The sequence below is a fragment of the Agelaius tricolor genome, unplaced genomic scaffold, assembly GCF_023055355.1.
Source record: "Agelaius tricolor isolate 1412-34295 unplaced genomic scaffold, bAgeTri1.0.p SCAF_1, whole genome shotgun sequence".
In the NCBI taxonomy this organism is placed as follows: Eukaryota; Metazoa; Chordata; class Aves; order Passeriformes; family Icteridae; genus Agelaius; species Agelaius tricolor.
The window spans coordinates 23,105,168-23,123,966 of record NW_027269261.1 but is presented as its reverse complement, the minus strand read 5'-3'; the positions used below and the strand labels follow the sequence as shown (position 1 = coordinate 23,123,966).

Genomic DNA, 18,799 nt, shown 5'->3' with positions numbered 1-18,799 from the left:
CTCCTAGGTCTCAGATGATGGTACAAGGTTAGCATGCCCAGGATGCAAAATGTTTATTGTACTGGGACTTTATAGCCTGTAATGAAAGCAATGCCATAAATCATGCAAATGTCTGTTATACTCAAGATCTATGTCTGAAGGTGCTTTTTCTTTCCCTCTACAGGGAACTCTCTGCATTCTCCATCAAAAGATGCAGGTTTGCTTCCATAACTGATGTCTCCTTAGTGTGTTCCCAGGGGATTTTGTGAAAGGAAAATTAAATTCACACAACCTTTATGCCTTCTAACTTACTCTTCTTCCAAGCTCCTTATTTTGTCCATAAATCAGAAAAGTACCTGTGACTTCCACTGAAATTCCAAAGCCATGTAAATACAGGACTTACTTTTGCCATCCTTATACACGCACGATTATCACACACCTCAATGAGAATCTTGACCGAGGAAGGATTGAAGAATTCAGCTGGCATTTACACAAATCAAAAACAATTTTTTTTCTCCAGATATTGATAAAGCATTGGAATATCACAAATAACCTCTACAACAAGCTGCACCAGTTGACTTGGGTGCCCTGGCCATGATCCAGGTTTATGACTGTTATTATTACAGTGCTTGTATACTGTGGATGTATTACATTACCAAGAAAAACATTAATATCACATTAGCAGTAACCATCAGGGGCTAGTGATTCTTTATATACTGCACTGTGTTACAGCATGGGCTCATTTTCTGTCCCACTGGGTGTTCTGGTCTTTAAATATTTCAATGCTTCAAAGAAATTTTTGTCAGCCAACCACTGCATGCAACATTTATTTTTCTAGCTCTGCATGGCTAGTATAGAAACACATATTTTGAACATTAAATACAAGATGATCAGAATTATGGTGTCCCTCATTTCAAAGAAGGACAAACCTTAAGCTCACACTTTGTGCAGAAGGTCTTTGTGTGAGAAGAAATCACAGAGGACCAGACAAGGTCCACAGATCTAGAAGATGACATGTTACATGTTCTTTCCTGTGTGTGCTACCTAAGGCCATCCCATGCTCTCTTTACTCCCATGAGTGGGAAGGCAGTGCTTTGCAGCTCTAACCCTAGCACAGCTCTTTTGGCTGGCATTCAGTGCATGAGAACCTGTCTCAGTTGATTTGCAGCCTGTGAAGAAGCTCTCATTCCTAATAACTCTGAAGCAGACAATTCAGACCAAAGGAGCTGGAGGTGAGTCCTGCTGCAGAAGGTGTGCTATAAACATGAGCCAAATTTTAACCCTAATGGCAAAACCCCTGACCTTGCACATCTACATACACTGCTACTACCTTTAGCCACAGAATGTGCATCAGCTCACCAGTCCCACAGCTAACATGACAGAAAGGCTGTCCAAAGAACTCCTTGTCAAAATTACTGGTAAAACAAAGGTGTAATTAGTGCTGTCCTTAGAGCAATGCTTGCAAAAGAAGCTGCATGCCCATTCCTTTGTAACCACTATACAGCCCCTTCCACTGAGTTAACACCCCCCTGCCCCAAAACACTCTTTCCTCCATCCACCCGTGACTGACAATACCCATGTCATGTACAAGTTCCTTCACATGAAGCACTTAGTACGTTATTTCTGTTCAATGACAAAATTCCTCTCTTTTCAAAGGGAATCCTCTGCAAATTAGGAGCATTCCTATATCTGTATCACCCAATATCTGTTGGCACTATTCAACTTGCTAGCATGTGCCAGCAAATACAAAGTTGACAAGAAGCCCAAGGTTTATTTGGCAAATCCCAAATGGCGTAGGCAGCTTCATTGTGGGTCACATTACTGCCCAATTGAACAAAACCAAGAAAGGGGAGCCAAACCTCAAGCTTTATGGGCCCATTTAAGCACTCATCCTGTGGGCATCCCAAATCACCTCAATGGCCAAGCAGGCAGGACAAGATGAGATGTGGTATGTTTCCATACTGCCCCCGTGCTGGTCAGCACAGCCCTGCCTCAGCACGAGAGAAAGGAGGCTATCCTTCTCTCTTCAAACAGACTAAGGGTAGAAAAAACTGATTCATCCAACATTGGTATGTGACAGCACCACATTTCCAGCAAAGCTGGATTGGGTCCAGCAAAAACTTGAAGGCACATCACAGAAGAAATAGGGTTCTAAACCTGAGTCGATTCCCTAAGCTTATCCTAGTATGTCTGAACTGTGCATCACTTCCTACCAAGCTTAATCTAAAACTTGTATTGATTACAGCCCTCAAGACTTGCTGAGCATTTAGAAATGGAGTGCTGTCATTCTACCTGTGCTGTCTAGCACTACGCTCTGGTATGACACCTTCTTAATAATGGGGGAAGAGAGGAAGAAACAGAGCACAGCATCTGCTGCATGATTCCCCCCATCTCCAAGCCTCAACTGATTTATTGCAGCGAGGCTTTGGCACTGAAAGCCAAAAGAGGAAATTGGTTTTTAATGAAGAAAATAATCTACAAAGTCGAGACAGTTTTCAGAAAAACCTTCAATAACTGTTGTTGGAAGATTAGAGAAGCAGCCTGAATGTGATGACATGTAACGTTCATTTTTAAAGACATAAAAAAAAAAAAAAAAAAAAAAAAAAAAAAAAAAAAAAAAAAAAAAAGAGGGTAAGATTCACTATAAGACTGGAAAGTAATTTTTTCAGGAATGCAGCCTCCAGCCCCATTCCTTCTACAGGAAAGTTGCAGAGAGAAATAACCTATAAAAAGAGCCTCACAATTTTATGTGAAAATATGGTCTTATCAAAGGGTAGTTCTCCACTCACACTGCCTAATTAAAAATATTTGAAAATCATTCTTGGGATCATTTGAGTTTTTAGCTGCTTATCAAGAGGGTTAATTGTCTTTGCCTTATCAGAACAAACTGACTATGTTTTTAATTAATTAACTCGTCTTGTCTTCAAAAGGAGCTTGATCCTCATATTCTCAACCATACTACAAGTTCTTAATCCCTGAAGTGACCCCATTGAAGTCACTAGAACATTAGAAATGGCACAACTTAGGCTCGGGGCTTTAAAAGAAATGCATATGCCTAGGTTAAACAAACCCATGAACGCTTGCATGGTCGCCGGCTCACAGAGGGAGTAGCTTTCGGTAAGTCCCTAAGTGAAAGAATCTGGATAGCATTAATACATATTTGCATGCAATTGTGAAATTCGAGGCATTTTCCACTCCACAGTTTTCCAAGAGACAGACCTGGTTACAGTGCACTAGGAAAAAAAAAGAACAAAAAAGCAATATCTGCCCTCAGCCCTTAAAATGGCAAACTCTCTCCTCACTTATGACAAACCTTCCCTTTCACCTCGGGCAGGCAGCCCTGGCCGATGCCCCCGCACCGGGCTCTCCCAGCCCAGGGACCATCTTGAATCCCCGCACCTCCTCCCGGTCCGGAGCCGCCGCCGCCCCCGCCGCTCTCCGGACGCCCCGATCCCCCCGCCCGGGGCCGGGCGCTGCTCCCGCTCGCCCCGGGGCGTGGATCCCGGCCCGCCGGGGCTCGCTGGGCGCCCGCCGTGCCGGCGCACCTGCAGCCCGAGCCCCGCTGCCCGGCCCGGGGGCTCTCGGCAGTACCCGGGCGGCGCAGCCAGCACCGGCTCCGGCACCTGGACGCGCCGCTCCGGCGGAGCGGCCGGGGCTCGGCGCCCACCACCCGGCGCTGTTCCCGTCGAGGACGCGGCGGGTTCCTCGCGGCCGGCGAGCGCTCGCCCGCGGTGCCCCCTTACCGTTAGACCTTCGCACGATGTTCTCCAGGAACGTGTTCTGAGGCGCCACCAGCCCTCGCCTTCCCCCAGCCATAGTCGCTGAGCGGGAGCGCAGCGCGGCGCGGAGGCTCCGCTCAGGGCCGCGCCGAGCCGCGCTCTGCCGCGCCGCCGCCCGCCCGCCCCGCGCGCCTCATGCCCCCGCCGGGACCGGCACCAGCGGCTGTGCGGCACCGCCGCCGCCGCCGCCTCCCGCGCACCGCAGCCCCGCGCCGCCGCCGCCGGCGGCCCGCCCCGCAGCGACCCCCGCCGGCCGCCGCCGCGCCGCAACGCCGGGGCTGCAGCGCCATCGTCTGGGGCCGCGCCGCGCCGCGGGCTGCCGGCCCCGAGAGCGCTCGGCCCGACCGCGGCGGACAGCGCCTTCCGCCGGCCTCTGCCCCCGCTCGGGAGTGGCGGCCGCCGTGCTCGACCCCTCGCCGGTGAGAAACGCGGAGTGCTTAAAGACCGCTCACAAACTCCCGGCAGCCGCTCTCTTGGCAGCGGGAGACACCGCTCCGGAGCCTTTGCTCGCCGCCCTCATCCCAGGTCGCGCTCCACGCTAGCCTACGATGATTTCTCTTAGAAGGCCGCTTAGTAGTAAGTGGTCAAACTGATTAACAGCTCCGTGGAAGCAGCGAGACAAACTGTTTAAGTATAACCTTTGACAGGTCTTGAACTCTTTGAGATATTTAACTGACACCAAGTTTTCATTCAGAGATTCATTTGTTGTTCCCCCATACCAATCTATCAGTAAATGGAAAACACTCAGACTTTTAAATTTAAAAGGCATATTTTCTCTTGCTGGCACTGGCATTTACTTGCTGTAATGCCTCATTAAGTGTAACACCTTCAGGCTCCGCAGCTCAAGGCATACTGGAGACATGGAGAGTATGGTTCTGCAGGCTCATCTGCTAGAGGAAAAGCTATTTCTCACAATGTGAGCAAATAAAGCATGGCAAACACGATGGCCTGTGTCAGCCGGGATTTTTAACCACTACCACCTTTCCCACAGAACGCTGTCACTGCCTAGCCTGCTCTCTCCTGGGTAAAGATTGGGGCAGGACCAGCCAGGAATCACAGTCAGCTCCAGCACAGCCACGCACATGATCCAATTCAGGGTGTTTTTCTAAAAGCACAGCTGTGACCAAACACTGACTGTGACACAACACTGCCTGAGAAGTCTGATCTCCCTGCCACCAGCCTCCTACAGCATTTTTAAGTGAAGAGTGTCAGACTCGAGGGGTGAAGGCAGGTGACAATTCCATTGCAGCAGCAGCTACAGACCAAGTCCCTGAGCATGCTGGTGCCATCAGCCGACGGCTGGGCACCTGGGAACTCCTAGAGCCCCTGTGGGCCAACCCAGCTGCCAGGCAGCAATTAGCTGTGCCACAGAAGCCTCTTTTAAACTGGTGATTATTTCTATGCTGGACACCTGCATTTGCTGCCAAACAGAGGCAGGTTAGGAGAGAAAAAAACCAAAACAAAACCCAAAAAAAACCCCAAAAAAACCCAAAAAACAAACAAACAAAAAAAGCCACAAATGCCTGAAGCTGCAAAAAGGCCACCAACTGTCCCTGAAATGTTGGGATTTAAAAGAGCCATTTCTCTCATCCATGTGAGAAATGGATTTATAAAGAACTTTTAAAACTTGACAGAAAGTTCATATAATTTTGTGTATTTGTATATAAACACTGAAATGTGTGTTGATTTCGGAAGGTCGTGGAATAGAGACAACATTGTTGAGAGAAAGACTGAACTAGAAAAAAGTTATAATAATAATTTTTAAAATATGATTTTGTAAAAAGAATAGATATTTTAGAGAATTAGAACTGTGAAAGATATACTGTAATAAGATTATGTAGGATAAAAATATAGGTGATTAGTGTTAGAAGTAATAGCAGCATTGTGTGGTAAAAGCTAATAGGCTGAAAAACATTTATAAAGTATTGAAACCAGAAAATAAGTTAGCTTCTGATGGAATAGCATTGAGTTTTATGTCTGTCTCACCCTTCATCAAGAGTGACAACAGAATAAAATCTTTTAAAACATCTCTCAGTTGCCCCATCTCTATAAAAGCTAAGAAAACCAACAAATCCATTCAAAGCTTATTTAGTTCCCACTAGCTTCAGCAGCACAGGCCAAACCTGAAGAGATTCTAGGCTCTCTGACAAAATTGTAAATGTAGCCTTTGACACTGAATTTACACAACTGCTAACAACCAAGAGTGAGATTAGGAAAATTGGGATGCAGAATAGCATTTCATTATTCCTCAAAGCCACTGTGCCAGAGGAATAAGTGCACACTGTATCTTAGCTTCTGCTGGAATATCTGCAGGAATATCTGTGACTTAGGAGACACCTGGCAGCTGACATACATTACAGGAATTTTGAGGTCTTTACAGGAAAAAAGTATCAAACTGAATCAGCAAGTACAGAATCAGAAGTGGGAACGAGGTGACCTAAGAGTAAGAAACTGAAGACTTTTTTTCTAGGACTCCATGAAGTGTGGGCTGGCTGCAGTTTATGTTGCATTGTGTGGTCCAGTCTCTGATTACCTAATTTTTCAGTGTCCTGCTTAATCCAAAGTTTCATGCCAAGGGTGCTATTTTATCTACATTGGTTTTACATCTATCCTGTAACATTGCAAATTACTAAAATGCTATAGCAAATTGTAGTGGATTGACCTTGGCTGAGTGCCACATGCCCATCAAGCTGCTCTATCACTCCCTTCCCCAGCAAAATAAGATGGAAAAAAACTCTTGTAGGTCAAGAAAAGACAGGTTATTACAGCAAAAGGAAAAAAAAAATGTGTGCACACAAGCAAAGGAAAAAACCAAAGATTTTAGTATCTACTTCCCATCAGTGAGTGATGTCTTGCCACTTCCCAGGAGGCAGGGCTTCAGCACACAGTGGTTGCTCCACAGGATAAACACTGTAAATAACAAATGTCCCCCCTCCCTACTCCTTTTCCCTAGCTTCTGTATCTGAGCAGGCATCACATGGTATGGAATATCCCTTTGGTCAGTGAGTCTGCTGTCCTGGTTATGTTCCATCCCAAGATTTTGCCCAGCCCCACCCTCCTGGAGAGGGGAAGATGCTGGAGTGACAGGGCCGACACTGTGCCAGCACTGCTTAGCAGCAGCCAAAACCCTGCTGTCCTTATGGGCAGCTCTACAGCTGCCAATGCACAGCACAGCTCTGGGGGCTGCTGGGGGGAAAATGAACTCCAGCTCTGCCAGACCCAATAACAAATGGAAGATTTCTCCTCTATCTTCTACCTCCTTTGGACTTTCTCCCCCCTGCAAAATATGATTCTTGCTGGCAGTATGAATTTTTCACCACTAGAGCAGAGGACACTGTGATAATGTCTTACTGTGATTATTTTGAATTCTATACTCATTTTCTCATCATCACTGGTAAATTTTGCTAATGATACAGAGCTGAAGGTAAAGCCCCACTTGAAGCAGAACATGCATTCTGTCCAACTTCATTATTAGTGGGTGGTTACATCTCTCCAGCTATCACTTTTTTGAAATTTCAAAACTGGAGTTGCTTAATTTGCATGTTTGCTTAAGCCTACTGGATAGAACTAAATATCTAACACTTCCATTTAAGGCTAATGTAAAAAGTGATAGTTTGCTATAGAAGACATTCAGCTGTCTTGCATTAAGCTGTTCTTTCCTGAACAAGGCCCTAGGTCGGGACGTGTAGTATCAATAACCCCAGTAAGTGACCATCCTTTGGCTGCAGAGCCTTAAGCTCCTGTTCCATGGTCACACTGAGCAGCTGCTGCTGCAAAAGGGACAGATTTGCCTTCATCTAAACTGTGCATATTTGTCACCACACTGAATTGAAAACCAGCCTGAAAAGGGCAGCTAAGACACGTCCCTCTTTGGCAGCAGCCTGTGTTTACATCAACCCATTTACTAACATGACTGTCAACTTCCAGTGTTCATACACACAAACACCTTCAAAACATCAATTCCAAGAAATCATTTAACCCCACAGCATTTATGAAATAGAAACACTGGAATTGGACAGAGCTCACTTCTTTCACTTTATCCCATGGTTCACCCTTCAGAGACACTAAGGTAACTTTAAAAACTTTCCCTTTGTCAGCCATTAGAGTCTCTTGGCAATCTGTTCCAACCTCTAACATATCTTGTGAGAAAGCTTTTCCTAAAATGCCACTAAGTCATCTGGTCTCTGAAGCCAGTAAAAACTCTTCCTTCTGCAGTCACAAAAATCACCAACCCTTTTGCAAGTTTTCAAATGCATGAAAAGTTGCTGTAATGCTCATCTGTCACCTCTTGCTGCCTCGCAGTCTGGACAAACCCAGTTCTTCCAAAGTTGCACAAGGCTTCTGCTCTTAGATTCTGCCAGTACTTTGGGACTTCTCATTTCACTGTCACAGCACCAAATGGGTAAAGAAACATGGTAGTTAGGGCCATCTCATAGGCTAAGAATTTAGCAGGTTTATATTGAAAAGAACTGGTTAATTTAAGGTCTTTTTGATTTCTTCTCTGTTTTGCACACTTCCTTTTGTTCTTAGTAAAAAATAAACTGTCAAAACCAAGAATCATAACACAACTATAACAAACTACCACCAACCCTAAAAACAAAAAGAGCATTCAATCTTTAAATTGAGTTCAGTTTGTATACTACCATATGGCTTTTGATAAACTGTCAAAATTCATTAATTGATTAAATAACAAATTACAGAAGGTAATACACAAGTTACTAAACAAAAAAAAAAGACATCTGAATTCCAACTAAGGTGGAGAAACAATTATAACTTTATTTATTTATTTTTACATTCAAATCAATAAAGCAGTCATTATTGTACAAATTCTTACCCCCAAAGGAATGCTGGCAAAGGCCTCCTGTTAAGTAATAACATCCATGAATACTTAGTTGCTTGTGATTAACCTTATTTGCTATCTTGTGGGAAGAGCAATGAGAAACCAAAGTCCTTAAAACTAAGTCAAGTCAGTAGTTTAACAAGCACATGTGTCCATCAAAAGGAAAGACTTTGAGAAGATAACTGTGCATCTTACTGAAACTGTTCCATTTATTTCTACACTATCTTGAGATACTCACCAAGTTCAGCCTGAGGTTCCTAAAGGTCCAATTATTTCTGGGGTCTGAAATAAACTCAAAGAAAAATCCAGTCACACAGCAGACTGTAGACCTAGGAACTGAGATATGTTAGTATTTTTAAGCAGCCATAACATTTGCCAAACAATAGATATTAACACTTTTCTCGTTTTGGAATTACTGAATTTCCTCCAGAGTTTTTATGGGTAACAATTATGGAACAATAACTAAAAAAATCCAATGTTCTGAAAGTAAGAAAAAAAATCTCAAAATAAAACTGATGAGGGAGTACACAGCCAGTTTTTATTTATACATCTAACATTTGGAGTGTGGGCTAACAGGGAGGAACTGTTCCTTCTTAAAGAACACCTCAAAAGGGCATAGAAATTTTTTCCCCATTTGGACAGCATGTCCATCTCCATTCTCCTTTCTCTTCAATAGGAGAAAGCATCTTGGATTTCCAGAGTAAGGGAGGGGAAAAAATAAAACGCCTAGAACCCAACATAAAGTCACCAGACATCTTGTTTGGGACAACAGCCACTATCACCCTTCCCCTCACTGCAGCTGTGGCTACTCAATCCTCTTGGCTCAACCCTGTCCTGGCATGGCCAGTCTCTCCCTGCCTCAGAGCAGAGGCAGTGACCTGCTGCTGTTGTTACACAGAGAGGGGATAGAAAATACCCATAGTTTCTTTGGTTCCAGGTTTGGTGGGATTTTTTAAAATATTTAAATATTTACACAGTGTTTACACAATATTTAAATATTGTGTATTGTGAAATATTGTGTATTTCACTGGCCTCATTTTTCCTGTGTCTCTCGATCAATATAAAACAAGGCAAAATTAAACAGTTTGGATGCAGTTTGCTTGAATTCTAACAGAATGCAGGGTCCTGCTAAGTAATTGTTACAAATAACTTTATCTGCATGCCCTGTCCACAATAAACACAGGAACCTATAGTTCTGGATGATTGTTTTTTGTAAAGTAGCAAGGAGCTCTGAAGGCTGAATTACTGTATTGTTACTAATTGCATCTTTATCTCTCAACTGTTGTATAGTAGTTTCTAATATAACAATATTTTTAGAGCCACTTTTAATCCTATGTTTTCATAACATACTGTCCAAAGAAAAAAACTGAAAATTAGATGGATTAGGCCCAGATTCAAAAAAATAACTCCTAGTTAGGAATATGCTTGTGCTAGCAAGTCCTCCTTTTTTTTCTTTGTATTCTACTAGATAGCATTTTCCAAGAATGTAATAATGCCAAAAATTCCCAAATAATACTGAGTCAGACTCCCCAGATTATACTCTTTGGTAAATTTAAAAAGCCCAACAGTCATAAAAGCCTCATTGTTTGTTTTCTGGACAGAAGCATCCCACCTGTGAGGCTGAGAGTGGTAAAAGCATTGCTAGTGCTTCTTTCCAAGCAGCCTCTCCAAAAAAATACACCTTAAAGAGTACCCAGCATAAAACTATCCTCAGCACAGTGAATAAATTTCTTGCACAGAGCTTATATTTTATAGGTTTTGCCTTTTATGTACTCAGAATTCCTGCATTGAAGTCACATATTTTATAAAGTTTCTTACCTTAAGACTTTACCATACTAGTTCCCTGTACTTTTCAGTTACGGAAGGTTTATCAACAGCCAGAAATCAACCTCTCCTCCAAAAAACCAAAAACCTAGAATAGAGAAGGAAAAAAAAGTAGACTAAACTCTTGTCACTTTATTTCATATTTTTTCTGAGTTTAGCATTTCATCACATATTTCCCACTTACTAATGTCAACAGGCTGCATTACTCACATTACTCACATGCATTACTGCTTTCTGTGTAGACAAAACCTTGCTGCTTTTCCCTCCCACTGTCAAAGAATGCAAAAGTAGCCAAACAACTGAAGAGCATAAATCTGGCAGGGACGGCGGGAAGGACGGGTTTTGTAACTAGCATAGTACTGCCTTTTTTTTTCATTTAAAATTTAAATGAAGTGATACCAAACTGTCTCATTCTAACTAGTGTCTTACTGTTATCTCCAGCAATTGCACTGAGAATAAAATTACTAATTTTCTAAATTTGATCATATCTTAAAAGCAGTTTTTTTCCATGGTCTTTATCAGTACTGGACTCATATTCATACCTAGTAACTGGTAACCCATGAGCTGTTGGTTTTCATAAACACTTGCATACTTGCCGGGGGGGAGGTTTGTCTTTTCCAATTTTGGTTAATTTTTTTACAAGTAGAAGAGGATTCTTTTTTTTTTGCTTCCATCTATTATTGTGAAGCAAAGACTGCTACCAGTTAATTAATACAAAAGCTTCTTTGTTAAGTCACACGGTACAGAGAGGTATCAGGACATTCTTTTAGAATATCCAGACCTATCTGCAGCTACCAAACTAAAACATAGCATGTGGCACATGGGAAGGTGAAATAAGGGAACGAGTGGATAGGGTGGGAATGCACTTGTTAGAAGTGTATGTTTACACAACAAACCAGCAGAACATCACATTTCAAAAATGGCCTTGCCAGTTCTGCAGTATCCATAGGGAGGGATCTCTGGTAGTGGGCTCAGAGTGTAACTCTGAAACCTGGGTCATCTCTTTGGTTTTGTAGAACAATATGTGTCTAACACAAATGGACCTCATAACAGGTTCCCAGACTGTAACATATTTCAAGTTTTATTTAGTTTAATTTAACTGAGGACAAAAGCCACCTTCACTAAAAGGGACGTAATTTAGATGGAAGATAGTGAACTATATAAGAGCAAGTAAAAACATCATCTCCAGCAATAAGAGAATTTAAAGCACTGGCTGAGAGTGAAGTTGAGTGGGTGTTTTTCTAAAAACTGTGTGGAAACCAACAATAGCAAGGTCCTAGTGGTATCCAACATTTTCACCCTGAAGTTGTGTATGCATGAGCTTTTGTTTTTCCTCTCAGTTTAACAAACACTCCAGCAGAAATTTTGTGAGCAGTTCATTCTTTCCAAGGACAATTTTGCTACTGTAGATTGACCCTTTATGTGCTGATCCATACCCTCAAATGCAAAATTGCAGATTTCAGTTTTATATTTATGTTGTCATTATCTGCCTCAGACAGGAGAAGAGAGAACATCATTCCTGGAAACACTGTACAATCCAACTTGAAGAGCCAGATACAGGCATATTGATTCATTTGTTGTTGAGCTGCTGGGTTTTTTAACAGGATACTTTTAAGAGAACCATTTGTACTCCTAGAAAATTCCAGTGAAATGGTATTATAATAACAATTTCCATGTGGAAAAGTAAATCTTACTTATACGAGAAAAAATTCATTAATGATTATATTTTTGTTGCTTGCATCTCCGTCTTTCAGATATCCTTAAAACAGAACCTCTTGGTGATCTTTCCTAACTGTATATCTGAACTGGGGATCATTACATGAGCCAAACAGTAGTTACAGCAGGAAAAGATATGACTCTTAAATAGCAGTAATGTTTTGATATCTACACAGTCCAGCAACACCGACCTTCAAAATCCTGCACAGCTCCATAACACAGCGACTTCTAAGAAACAGTGTAGACTTTTCTATAGAAACAACAAGATAGAAAGGAGAAATACAAACTTGTAATACATCAGGGACCTTCTTTTGGCCCTAGACAGTGTTACTTTCCACTTTCCACTTCCCTCCTTCCCCCATCCTTAAATCACAAGAAGCCAGGTAGGATAAGTTATGGAGGACAAAATTTAGCAGAAGGTGCCAGTATGCTACAGCATAAAATGTTCTGACAGTCCAAGGCCTAAGACATACAGCAAAAAAAGCTGCCACTTCAGGTTACTACACCACTCCTTACACCATTTTTCTACGTGTAAAAATACATCATCTTCCTCAAGTGAAGTTCTTAACATTTGGTTCTTTCAGATCCCCCAAGATTACTCCTGCAATAACACTTCTCTTAAATGGATGGGCAGTAAAGGGTTACAGTAATTTTATATAATTTGTCCAACATATTACTGATGTTTCCTTTATTCTCCCTTCATTTTCCTTTCCTGATTGGAAATTCAATTTCCAATTACATACACTGGCTGGATCCCAAACAAACTGTAAAGTGTTTGGGGCAAAGTTCTCTCTTTTTCAGGATTAGGCACACAACAATGGTAACACAGCGGAGCATTTTCTTTTCTTATTCTAGAATGTTTTAAAGAACATTTTTCTCAACAAAATAAGCACTTGGTACTATTAACTGCAAGGACAAAATCTTGTACAGTGTTTGTGATGTTGCTTCTTGGAAGGAAAAGGAGGAGAGATCCACAAGAGAGAGCATAAACATCATTACCTCACAGCAAATGGTCACCTCTTCAAGTTTTCAAGTTAGCACAGTGACAGGCAACCTGACAAGAGTAAAGCTAAGTTTAGCACAGTTTCCCCAACCGCATGGAATCAAAGCACTTGCTTTGCGTTTAGAACAACAAACAAAACCCCTCCCAAACCACAACAAACACACAAAAATGTAAACATTGTGCAGGAGAACCAAACTCCATTTCTTACAGAAGTTTAAGTATCAATTAGGTGACCTCTGCTTTCTGCTGAACAGTCCTATGAAAAGTGGCTTAGGTAGCTATGCAAAAGTGAAAGAGGACAAAGTAAAAGCACACTAGCTTATCAAAACAATTACAATATCTTTTTTCCCTTTTGTGGGAAACAACTAGCCCTAAACCCCAAGTATTTGTAAAGAGGTTCTACCATTTCAGCCATGTATACAGTATCTTCATACACAGTCTGAGAATCTTCATTGACAATACTGAATGTCAATGCTCTGATTCAAAGACATACTGCCAGCTATTACCAAAATTTCCTTTAAAAAGGGTAGGCAAAAATATAAGTGGTTAGATGATGACTTTCTGAAATGACCTATTGTCCTGAGTTGCCTGTGTAGCACAAGATGAAGTCAGCTACACTCAGCTTTTCCCACAGTGTGTTATCATATTCAAATGGACACAGAACCTCTTTGCTCTTTGCAAACAGTACAGCTCACCAGATATTTCGATTAACTGAAGAGAAATGAAACAATGATACTGAAAGGGCTGAGCAGGAACAGCTGTCCCTCCTGTCAAGAAAAAGATAAAATAATTTAAGGAAAAAAAATAATCATATAGTGTCAGTAAAATTCACATGTAGGAAGTCACTGAAACAAGTCTACAAATACATAAAGGTGGAACAGAAGTTTCTGTAACACATCCATAGGAACGAGTTTTTTTTTTAAGATACCAAGCTTTACACTTCAGAGTTAAAATCTTTAGAAGACCAAGAATAGGCTTCTTGCCAACACAGAATGGAGACTATGGCACCCACTCCAAAATGAGTTCCTCTGTAGAACTGTCAGGATCAAAGTACTGGGCAAGATGGATGTTAGCACTAACCCATTATGCTCATTCCTGAACAAGCCTTCCAACAGTGCAACAAATAATTTATCTCAAAATACTATTTTTAACAGAGTGCCAAGTCCTAACACTCCCCACTCCATTCAATGTATCCACCATTAAGACTGTACAACTGTACAGTCTGAGTCTCAAATTTTGGCAATATGATATGATACCTGGTGACAGGCATTTAAATAGGAAAAAGTATCTACAGCTGCTGAAGTCCTTTAACTTCTCAAAGGAACTGCAACATGACTTTCTTCATCTCCCAAGAATAATTTACCCTATTAGTTATTACCTGTTCTGATGCAGAAGAATTCCATTCAGATCTGGAAAGCAGATAACTCATGAAATCAACTGGAAAACAGCACTACAAAAAGAAAGAAAACAAAGAAAAAATCTCAGTTGGGAGATATTAACAGTAGAAAGGCAGGAAATGCTTTGCTGTTTCATTTTAATATAGAACAAATTTTTACTAACTTCTGCCTTAAAAGTTTAGGACTAGAATTCAAAAATACTAATAAAGGCTAGCTTGAGACTGAAGGCCTGATTTTCTAGAGCTGTAGAAAATCCACCATCTTCCCCTGGTTCCACTAAAATGTGAAGTCCTTGAAAAACTCAAGAATGTTGAATGAAACACAGCAACAACCATCATCAGTATAAAAGAACTAATAAATCTCACCCTGTCCACTCTAAGCCTCCCACTTACCACCCAGCAGGCCAAGTTGTGTTTAATATAAAAGAAACACAGGATTTGATGGATGACATCTATATATTTTCCAGCAGAGGCGTGAACAGACTCCAAGCAGTCTAATTTATCTGAAATTACCTTGATGCCAGGCATGCTTTTCCTAATGTGTTTATGACAACAAAGAGCTAACTTTTCTTTATGGAACAATTATAAACCTTCACATTAAAGCACAAGTTTCCAGGCTGGATATTGCCAAAAGGTTTCCATAGTCATCCTATTTTCTTTGGGTTTCACAAAACACACATCAGCTATCTATAATTTTTCTAGAGAAGCATCACAAATCTGTTGACCTGTTTCTAAAAATATTTAAAGACACAGATTTTAAATGGTGTAAGGCAACATTCCCAAGACAGGAAACTGTCAAAATGCTCTTTCCAAAAAAACTGAAAGCATGAAACTGTCACCATAAGATAAAAAGGACAACCATGTGATCTGCAATACTTTCCCTGACCTAGAATTTAATGAGTTAGAAATTTATAGTTGAGATGGGCATACAAGGGGTACGAAGAGCATCCAAAGAGCAATGAAGCTGGTGAAAGGTCTGGAGCGCGAATTTTATGAGGAGCAGCTGAGTGGGCAGGGGTTCTTAAACCTGGAAAGAAGGAGGCTGAGGGGAATATTCATGGCTGTCTACAACTGCCTGGAAGGAGGCTGTGGCCAGGTGGGGATTGGTCTCTTCTCACAGGTAGTAACAGGATGAGAGGAAACAGCCTCCAGTTGCACCAGGAGAGGTTTAGATTGGCTATTTGGAAAACTTTCTTCACAGAGAGAGCAGTCAAGCATTGCAGCAGGCTGCTCAAGGAAGCAGTGGAGTCACCATCCCTGGCAGTACTTAAAAGACGCATGGATGTGGCACTTAGGGATGTGGTTTAGCAAAGACTTGGCAGTGTTGGGTTAATGGTGGGACTCAATTTTAGAGGTCATTTCCATCCTAAATGATTCTAAAGTAATACAGGCATGTTAAAACCTCGTTTGAAGAATCTAGTTTCTTCTGAATAAACAGTCTTTACCTTCCCCTAGCTCACCACTCAACAGTTAATACCATCATTAGCCCTTACTGCAAGGTAATAATATGCAGGAGCCCACACTCCAATCAGAGTCTGGTTTGCAATCAGCTCCAAGAACCCACACCTACAAAAATTGCACAAGGTCTCAACCCTGTGTGGAACATCCTCAGAAGCCGTGTAGGTTTCAAGCTGAGTTAATTGATGGATAGGGAAAGCTGCTTCCTTTTGAGCTTCTGTTTCTACTTTTTAGCAATTTCACTAAAAGGAAAGAAGCAACTGGTTCACCTTCCTTGTCTTCAACTTGTCCATTCCCTAATTCCCTTCCTCTCTGTTGCAATCCACTTTGTGCCCCAAGGATCCCTGCCCAAACACAAACCTTCCCCCTGAAACTATGACTTGGGAAACACGTTTTAAGAAGAAAGGCATAATCTCCAAGAATGCAAAACCGACGGGCTCCTAAAGAGAATCTTCAGACGGGCCCAATCTGCACCTTCTGAATGCTTTGGTTGCTTTGCTGCCCTCTAGGGCTTATGTCCGGAAACAAAAATTACAAATAGGGATACAGGGAAGGAAGGATATACAGAAGAAAGGAGACAACATAAAGCAAGGAGAGGTTGTGGATGCCCCATCCCTGGAAGTGTCCAAGGCCAGGTTGGATGGGGCTCTGAGAATCCTGATCTAGTGAGTGGCATCTTTGCCCTTGGCAAGGGTTTGGAACTCTATGATATTTAAGGTTCCTTCCAGCCCAACCTATGCTGTGATTCTATATGCTAACATTAATCTAAGATGACTCCTTATGCATAGTTTCTGTAACAAATGCAGCACCAATCTCACAAACAACTATTTGATCATCATGTCACATCTAATCCAGAAGCACTCATATACTGAATGTGACAGAGGAACTGTGCAGAGAGGGATAAAAAACAACCAAACAAAAAAACCACAACCAAACAAAAAAAATTAAAACAGAAGACAAGAGAAGAAATAGCCCAACTTTCAGACTGCATGCGGGAAAAAAATCATTATATGGATCTGCTAATGTCTAAGTACTTGACTAAGCAAACCTAAGCCCTTTCATGTAACCTCCAAAATGCAGCTCCATCAGGAGCAGAAAGAGAAAAGGCCAAGCTCTTCTGACAATTCTCCTCCAAACCATGCCACAAGGAATCTCTCTTCCTTTCAGGTGGTTACTTTCATGACACCTGTAAGAACTTAACATTCCTGAAAGCTGTAACAGCTTACTAAAACTTCCATCAGCTTTTATCAGTAGTTAAGTACTGTCAGACAAATACAGTCGTATGCCCAAATTTCACATCCATAGAAAATAAAGATAAAAAAATCTCAAATAGATGGCCTTACAACTAAAACAACAAATCCCAATTTCCTGCAAGTTTTCGTAATGATTTCCTGCTTTTTGTAAATTTTGTGTCTTAAAAGTACAAACTTTGGTTCAAGATTTTCCTGTGGCTCTGACATTTCAGTGTTTTCCTATTGTGAGTTTTTTTTGTGTACATTAAACTGTGAGGCTGCAAATCCTCAATTGCTGAGGTACTTGCAGGCAGTCAACCACCGCTGTTCCTACCTTGTCCTTGCTAATCTTTCTCTCCAGCTCATGAAAAACAGCAAGCATAGAGGAGTAACAGCTTGTTTACTTGCATTTTTGATAGCCATCGGCCAAAAGTTGTCACAAAACCAGTTCTTCAAAGACCACAAAACTCCCAAAGCAGGAAAAGTCTTGACAATATCTTCCTGACATATTCTAGGAAGCACACATATACGAAGGTTTTTCAAAAGTATATAATTTGATCATAATGTGCTGTTTTCAAGGCAAGTATCAAGAAACAGCAAACACAACTGCATCCAACTATAAGCCAACATGAACACTTAGTAGCCATAAGTACGGACACAAGTGGTTATCTCCCCTTTATCTCACCTAAGAAAGCAGCTGCACTATTCCTGCTGGCACTCCTCAATCAATCATCAATCAGTCAATCAATCAACCAACCCATCAGCTTGGGGCCGACAGCCGCCAGGGCAAAGTTGGGGAAGAATGCTGAGATGTGACAAAGGGTAATGGATTGTGTCAGACACTCTTAGCTGGAACGTGAGACTTTAATTTGATATACAGCAATTAAAAGTTATACTTTTTTCCCTACATCTGGAAATCGGACTGACAAACTATCAGGGTATCATTAAAAATATCTATAACACATATAAAATCTTAGCCACAAGAACATTAAATGCGTTTGCACAGAACAAACCAGACTAATAACGCATCACCAGATTAAGCAGCAAGACTGTTGTCACACTGTAACTCAGACTCAGTCTGGAGCCCGTCTCAGCCCTTTTTTACCTCATAAAACGTGAATATTGGAGATAAACTGCATGGTAACACCGCAGCACTTGGTAACGCACCGGAATTCACTAAACAGGTAAATAAATAGATCACTTTTTGAATTTAGAAAGAAAAGCCAGCACTGGTTCCCACACCGTGCGATTTCAGCGATGTGACAGCACCGCCTTTCCCCGCTCCGCGGCCCCGGCCCTGAGGTGGCCGGGCCCCTCCCGCGCCTCCCGTCCCTGCGCGGCCGCGGCTCCTCCCGCCCTGGCCACGGCACCACCGGGCCCGCCACTCCCGCCCGCCGGGATCCCTGCGCCGCCGCCGCCGCCGGGAAATAGTCCCCTCTGTGCTCTGGGCCCGCTGGCCGGGTGAGCTCCACGGCGCGGCGGCGCGGCCGCGGTCCGGGAGGAATCCTTCCTTCCTTCCTTCCTTCGGCCGCGCCGCCGGCGCTGCGGCGGCATCCCCGCCCCTCGGCGAGA

General features: G+C 42.2%; 1 protein-coding gene and 1 long non-coding RNA gene across 3 annotated transcripts in view; both read right to left on the bottom strand.

Annotated features, from left to right (window-relative positions):
• The window catches only part of KCNH1 (potassium voltage-gated channel subfamily H member 1), a 180,121-nt gene extending 176,181 nt beyond the window's left edge, over positions 1 to 3,940 (bottom strand). For both annotated transcript variants that reach the window (XM_071426719.1, XM_071426708.1), the window contains exon 1: positions 3,723 to 3,940. In XM_071426719.1, the coding sequence (XP_071282820.1) occupies positions 3,723 to 3,795 (73 nt within the window). In that variant the 5' untranslated portion in view covers positions 3,796 to 3,940. The remainder of the gene's footprint in view (positions 1 to 3,722) is intronic.
• A 4,569-nt stretch (positions 3,941 to 8,509) lies between these two features.
• On the bottom strand, positions 8,510 to 13,128 carry LOC139589872 (uncharacterized). The gene is made up of 2 exons (XR_011679152.1): positions 12,330 to 13,128; positions 8,510 to 10,510 (listed from the first exon to the last, which is right to left on the bottom strand). It is a non-coding gene; the product is annotated as an uncharacterized lncRNA (long non-coding RNA).
• Positions 13,129 to 18,799: the final 5,671 nt, after the last annotated feature.